This window comes from Herpailurus yagouaroundi, unplaced genomic scaffold (assembly GCF_014898765.1).
Source record: "Herpailurus yagouaroundi ecotype Mexico unplaced genomic scaffold, PumYag 200, whole genome shotgun sequence".
NCBI lineage: Eukaryota > Metazoa > Chordata > Mammalia > Carnivora > Felidae > Herpailurus > Herpailurus yagouaroundi.
In genome coordinates, this window is record NW_024412431.1 from 1,261,734 (window position 1) to 1,268,929 (window position 7,196).

Here is a 7,196-nt window from a genome sequence, read left to right on the forward strand (position 1 = left end):
CCGTTCATGCTCTGTCTCTCTCTGTCCCAAAAATAAATAAACGTTGAAAAAAAAATAAATAAACATTTTTAAAAAAAAACTTTAAAAGTTACTGCACCAATGTTGGTTCCTAAGTTATGACAAATGTACTGTGGTCACAGGTGATGCTAACATGGCAGGAACCGGGAGAAAAGTTAGAAAGCGACCCTCTCCGCTCTCTCCACTTTTCTGTGATTCTAAAATTAAAAGTCTAGGGGCACCTGGAGGGCTCAGTTGCTTGAGCGTTGGACTTAGGCTCAGGTCATGATCTAGAGGTTCGTGAGTTCGAGCCCCGCATCGGGCTCTCTGCTGTCAGTGCAGAGCCCGCTTCGGGTCTTCTGTCCCCCTCTCTGATCCTCCCCCGCTCACACACACACTCTCTCCCTCTCAAAAATAAACGAAGATTTAAAAATTACTAGAAAATTAAACTGAAAGTCCGCGGGGGGGGGGGGGGGGGGGGACACACCCCCCCGGGGGGGGGGGAGGAGTTTGTTTGTTGTGCCAAAATACTGCTAAGAGTTGTATATAGACTCTGCAGAGGGGGGGGGGGGTGGGATGGGCAGCGTCCCTAACCTCCACGTTGTTCAAGCGTCTGCTGTGCAATTCTGTTTGTTTGAACCATCCAGATCGTGATATTTTGTCAGGCAGCCCTAGCTAACCCACGGCCTGAGTCAGAATTTTGCCAGAGGATTTTTGCAACGGCAAAAAACCGAGGTGACCGCAGGGTCCCTGCCCCTAGGGCCCCGGTGCTCTCCAGGGAGCCTCCACTTGGCAGGGGTGAAGTGGGCTGAGGGAGGAACCAGCACAGGAGGCCACGAGAGAGAGATTTAGAGGCAGTGAAGTTGAGGGACTGGCTGCCATCCGGAGGGTTGGGCGGGGCCACCGGACTCACCAGAGCTCAGGCAGGGTTTGCCGCACAGGGGACAGCTGGAGTGGCCGACGAACGTCCCCTGGGCCAGCTGGTGCCCATGGGTGCATTCCTTCCTCTCTCTAGCATCCTGACTCTTGTCCTTTGGTTGTGCTGGGCTCTTCCCCTGTGGGGGACAGAAGCGAACCTCAGAACGCCCCGCGCATTCGGATCTCCCTGGCGTCACAGGGCTCCAGGGCCAGGGGCAACCTGACAATGTGGAGAAGGTGGACGGGGTACCCACCCCCACCCCGGTCCGGCGCCCCCTGACCTTCTCCTTCTGTCTGGTGACTCTACAGCGGAGGGAGCTCAGTCTGCGTTTCACCCTGGTGCCCCTGTCACTCCGCTCAACGCTTCTGGCGCTGTCTTCGCTCCTAAGGGGTGGAAAGATGAACAGGGAGGGGCGGCAGGCCCAGGTCGCTCCTGGACCCCACGTGGAATGTGGCCCCCGCGGCCCCCTCGTCCTGTTTCGCTTCTTCTGTGGTCCCCGCACTCTCTCCTCCCTCCTCTCAATCACTTATTCACTCAACAAACACAGATGGTCACCAAGTTCCAGGAGATGGGGGTACCGGGTTCACAGAGGGGACTGCGACATGGTCTCAAGCTTGGGGTCCCTCAGCGGGCCCAGGCTGGAAATCTTGGCTCTGTCCATTTCTGCCTCCTCCCTGCTATTCACCCGCGACCCCACCTTCTGATCAGCCTGCAAATCCCGCGCATTCTTCCTTTGGGCTATGTCTCAAATCCTGCTCCCCTCTTCCCCCTTAGATCCCAGCCCCAGTTCACCGTCACGCCTCTCCTGGATTACCGGCACCCCCTCATTTATTTTTAAACATTTTTTTTCCCAACGTTTATTTATTTTTTTGGGGACAGAGAGAGACAGAGCATGAACGGGGGAGGGGCAGAGAGAGAGGGAGACACAGAATCGGAAACAGGCTCCAGGCTCTGAGCCATCAGCCCAGAGCCTGACGCGGGGCTCGAACTCACAGACCGCGAGATCGTGACCTGGCTGAATTCGGACACTTAACCGACTGCGCCACCCAGGCGCCCCTGCACCCCCTCATTTCATGAATACAGTTGACCCTTGAACAACGCGGAGGTTGGGGCGCCAACCCCCTGCACAGTCAAAAATCCGTATATAACTTCTGAGTCCCCCACAACTTAGCTACTGAAAACGTAAACTGTCAATCAACACATTTTTTATGTGTTATGGGTATTAGGTACTGTGTGCTAACAATAAGGCAAGCTAGAGAAAAGAAGATGTTACTACAAAAATCACAAGGAAGAGGGGCGCCTGGGTGGCTCAGTCGGTTAAGCGTCCGACTCTTGATATCAGTTCAAGTCATGACCTTGCGGTTCGCGGGTTCGAGCCCTGCGTGGGGCTCTGCGCGGATTCCCCGTCTCCCTCTCTATCTCTGCCCTTCCCCACTCGCTTTCTCTCTCTCGAAAATAAATAAACGTTTTTGTTTTTTTTTTTTTAAAGAAAATCACAAGGAAGAGAAAATACATTTAGGGTCCTGTACAAGTATTTATGGAAAAAAAATCCACGGATAAGTGGACCCGCGCAGTTCAAACCCGTGTTGTTCAAGGATCAACGGTATTTATTGAGTCGGCAGCAAACAAACCCAGCCCCCGCGGAATCTATCCACTGGAGGGAGATCCACACCTCCAGTCTGCAGACCCTGCCCTCCCCCCAGCCCAGTCTGTGCTCGCCATTACCAATCACCAGAGAGCGGTGCTCCAGAGTCACAGAGGTGATCTGACCCCTGCGGACTTCCCTCACCTTCCCTCTTCCCAGCCCCACCCTGACACCATTCCTTAGGCTTTTCCGTTCCCCCGGGGAAGGCACCCCTTGCTTGCCCCCGTCCTCCTCCCCATGTGTTGGTGAACCCCTACTCTTCCATCGGAAGCCAGCTCAAGCCGTCGCCTCCTCCAGGAAGTCCTCCTCTGCCCTCCAAGGTGTATGAGGCGCCTCCCCAGCCCCTACCTCCATCGTTGCCCTGGCAGTTCCAGTGAGAGGATGGCGGGGGGGGGGGACCCCCACCTCCCGCCCCCAGCTTAGGGTCCTGCACAGAGGGCCACTGGTAGACGTGCGCAAAGCCAGGGCGGGGGCCCCAGCCCGAGACTCCCACTTGCAAACTTACTCAGACAGGAACTCAAACCAGGTGAGGTTTGAGTGCGCTTCTCCGGGGCTCACTGACAAGTGAGCCCTCTGTCGGGCCCTGCAGGGTCAGAGGGGACAGACACGTGGGTCGGCAGCCCCTCCTTCCCCAGATGTCCCATCTCCTGCCTCTCTCCCCACCCCCACCTTCCGGCGCCCTGGAGCCACATCCAGGACCCCACCATCCCTCCCACTGTGGGCTCTATCCACGGTCACTGTGACTGGTTTCCCAGCGGGCGGGGCGGGGGGGGGGGTAAACACCTCTCGGCCAAACAAAATCAGCACGTCAGGAAGACTTTCTAGCACATGGCAGTGTCTTGGGAAAGAAGCATCGTTTCTCATTTGAGTACAGGTACCTTCTGGGCTGGGTCCCCCCACCCCCCCTCATGTGCCCGGTCCGTTCCCACGTGCATCCCCCCCCATCCCTGTTTTCTCCCCTATCTCCCCGTCTTGTCCACACCTGTCCCCGCAGGCTTTCTCCCCACACTGTCCTTCATGTCTGGTCTGTCTTCCCAGCCCCGTTCCCTCACGCGTGTCCCCCTTCCCACTCACCCGTGGTACTGTCGAAGTTCCTGAAGCACCTTCTGGACAATCAGCCTGGGGTAGGGGGCGGGGGAAGTGTGTAAAAACAGCGCACCGTCGCCCTGGTTGTAGACACATCCCCCAAGACGCGCTGTGACTGCCCAGCCGGTCCCCAGGTCCCCATCCAGCCCCTGCCCGGGAGGCTCAGCCCCTCCCCTGATGCCATAGTGAGAACCTTTCTGAGGGGCCTGGGTCTCTCCTCTGGGAGAGGGATGGGGTGGGAGAGAAGACCGAGGTCGCGGGGTCTTGGGAGGGACCCCCGCCTTGGCCCCTTGGCGGTCCCCTGGGGGTCCCCTCCCCACCGCGAGGCAGACACTCACACGTGATCCGGTTCCACGTGGTCCTTTTCCATGCACTCCAGCACCGGCGGCTCCAGGCCTGGAAGTGGCCCCCACCACAGGAGGCATAGGTGTCAGGGGGCTCTGGGGCAGGCCGGCCCTGTGTGGACCCCCTCTGACCCATCCCTGCAGAACTGGAGACCGTCCAGAGGGGGCTTGCCACTCGGGGAGGGGAGGCATCAAGGGGGCAGAGATCCAGTGTTGGAAGCACACCCCTGTCCCTCCCTCCACCCCCCCGCCCCTGCACCGTGTCTCAGGAGTGCTTACTGTATGCCAAGTGCTGTGCACAGGTATGCTCAGTGAAGCCCCAGGTAGCCCCCCAGAGATATGCTCATTGCTCCCTTCTTACAGAGAAAGCCACAAGGGCTCAGAGATTTCTAGCAAGCGGTAGATCTTGCGGTTTGTGGGTTCGAGCCCCGCGTCGGGCTCTGTGCTGCCAGCTCAGAGCCTGGAGCCCGCTTCGGTTTCTGTGTCTCCCTCTCTCTCTGCCCCTCCCCTGCTTGTGCTCTGTCTCTCTCTGTCTCTGTCTCTGTCTCTCTCCCCAAAATAAATAAACATTAAAAAAAATAAAATTAAAAAAAAAAGAAAAGTGGTAGTTTTGGGTTTAGACTTCGGGTCTATCCGACAGCAGAGAGACACAGGCTCTTAGGACAGAGATTCAGAGATAACGAGGGAGACGAAGGAGGGGACAGAGGCAGAGACAGAAGAGCCCTAGGTGAGCGAGGGCATTGAGGTGGTGCGGTCCACTCTAGCTGGGGGCCCAGAAGGATGGGGCAGATGTCGGAGGCCTCTCCCCCTCTGCCCAACCCCCCACAAGGAGTAGGGCCCCAGTTCCTGCCCCTAAGCCCCCTCCACCAGCAGCCCTTTCCCAAACTCTCAGGCCCAACTGGGGTCCCATCCAGGGAGTCCCCCAGCAGAACCCCCCTACCCTTCTTGGTTTGAATGAGGGAACCCCCCCAGGCTGGGCTACCTTGAACAGCAGGAGTGGGCACCTCCAAAGCCGGAGAGATTTCCAGGGAGCTGATCTCATCAAAGGACACGGGAACCGACCGTGACCTCACTCTTTTCTCAGGGCTGTCACATTCCTGTGGGGAATAGGCATCTCGATAAGCCAGGGAGGCAGCCCGGACTGCAGGCCAGCTCCCCAGATGGAGGGTCCCTAGCCCCATCCTCCAGCCATGGGCGGGGCTTGCCTCCGCCACCGGGCACAGGGATAGATCCCCGCAGCAGCAGCAGCCGAGGGCTGGAGCCCCGAACTCTGAGCTCCAGATGTCAGCCCATCAGGGATTTCTCCCCAGGTCATGGTCCTGGCCAAAGGTGCCTCAGCCACAGGCTACAGCCCCGAGGTTGGAGTCCCAGACCTGAGACGAGATCTACCCGGTCACCGACGGGGCTTCCTTCCAGCTACAAAGATGCAGAGACATCCCCCCAGCCTCCCAGACCATGGGATAGACTTGTGACCGAGGATCCCCTACTGTGGACCCCACCCCAATGAAGAACGCTCAGGCCTGGGCTGGAATCTCAGGACTCAGTGACTCCCCGGTTATGGGCGGCCCCATGAACAACCCTGCTGTGACAGGTAAGTCCCACTAGCTGCAGGTAAGGAACCTCTTCCCTCCCACCCGCCGCGCTGGCTCCTGGGTCCCGAGCTGTGGTCCCGAGGGTGGTCATGGGTTGCACCCACCTTGCCTGGGTGCTCTGCTGGGGTCCCACCCCCAGACAGACACTGTTGGGTCCAGGCCTGCAGATCCTCTCCCGGCAAGTTCAGAGCAAGGCTAGCCAGCGTCCGAGGGAGACAGGGCCCCTCGTTCACAGCCGCGGCCTCGAGGCTGAGCCTGGCGGAAGAAGAGAGGAAGACGGGGCTTCAGTGTGTCTTCTCCACAGGGCTGTTTCCCCAGCTCCACATCCAGGGGCTTGGGGGGACCTGTGGGCCATCCTTCCCAGGGGGGGGGCAGGGAGGAGTGGTCAGGGTATAGGGAGGTGTTCAGTCTCCCCATATGGGAGGAGAGGTCAGGGAGCCTTGCTGGGGACTTTGCAGGTAGGTCCACACCTTTGCACGGAGGACACATCATGTTTACCCAGACCGGATGTCTGTTTGCGGTGACTTGGGAGGGGTTGAGGGAGGCGGGTGCGGGGTGGGGGGGTGGTCAAAGCCCCCCTCCACTGTGTGGGGTTGCTGCTGTGTGTGGAGTCAAGCACACGTCTGTGTTCTAATCACGAGTGCATCCGTGGCTTGGTGCATACGTGCACGACCAGTGGCACGTCACACATTTAGGCTTTTATGTAGGGGCTGGAGCGGGGCGAGCACGGACGCCTGCAGGCGAGTATGCTTGGTGCGCACGGGCCCGTGTGTGCACCTGCCGCGCGAGCCTACGGTCTTCGTCTGGGGGCCATGCGTGTTTATTCAGCAGGCACGCGGGCTCGTCCGCCCTCACAGGCTCTGTGTGCGGGACGCATGTGTGTCCGGGGAGCGGGTCTTTGGGGCTGCCTCCGACACTGCAGACACCGCCCCGCCCACCCTGCAGATTGCAGGGGCGAGGCCCCACCCTGTCCTGGGGGCGCGTCGCGGAAGCCTGACCTCTGCCAGCTCTCGGAGCAGCTCCGAGACCTTTCCCAGCTGCGTCTCCGAAGCCCGCCCTGGGACTCTGCCGAGCTGGAGAAGGGCGAATCTCCTCCGGCCTCTTCACTGGGGGGGCCGCTGTCCCTGGCCTCCCCAGGCTGGCTGTGGGAAAAGGCCCCAAGGCCCAGGTCCTGGAGATACTCGCTTCCCTGAAGGGCCCCCAAGTCCAAGCTGAGGTCCTCGGCGCTGTCGCTGAGCTGTCCTAGAAGGCCATCCTCCTGGAGACCCGTGTGGGAGGGGAAGAGGGCGTTGACCGCGAGTGCCAGAGGCCCCTGCCCATCACCCCCCCCCCCAGGTTGGGTGGAATGTCCCCCCAGGCGATCTGTCTAACCTGGGCCTTCAGGGCCTCATCCCAAAAAAGGGGCTGGAAGTCGGGACCTCTAGCCCTGACTCCACCTTGCTCGCTGGGTTTCCCTCCCATGGGCTTATAAAAGGGGGTAATAATCTCTGCTCTGCCTCCCCCCTCCCCCACCACCTTGTTTAATGTTTTCGAATGCAGTTTGTAAAAGGGCAGCACATAGATAAGTCATTCTTGGCGCTAAGGGCAGAATTTCATGCAGCGCTGGGGCTCCC

At 59.4% G+C, this 7,196-nt stretch overlaps 1 protein-coding gene across 1 annotated transcript in view; it reads right to left on the reverse strand.

The window, feature by feature from the left end:
* Positions 1-7,196, reverse strand: part of ARHGEF18 (Rho/Rac guanine nucleotide exchange factor 18) — an 83,600-nt gene that overhangs the window by 62,065 nt on the left and 14,339 nt on the right. The window contains exons 3-10 of the mRNA XM_040449791.1: positions 6,582-6,841; positions 5,688-5,838; positions 4,974-5,088; positions 3,986-4,043; positions 3,636-3,680; positions 3,067-3,144; positions 1,197-1,299; positions 911-1,052 (exon numbers count right to left, since the gene is read on the reverse strand). Coding sequence (XP_040305725.1) covers positions 911-1,052; positions 1,197-1,299; positions 3,067-3,144; positions 3,636-3,680; positions 3,986-4,043; positions 4,974-5,088; positions 5,688-5,838; positions 6,582-6,841 — 952 coding nt within the window. The remainder of the gene's footprint in view (positions 1-910; positions 1,053-1,196; positions 1,300-3,066; positions 3,145-3,635; positions 3,681-3,985; positions 4,044-4,973; positions 5,089-5,687; positions 5,839-6,581; positions 6,842-7,196) is intronic.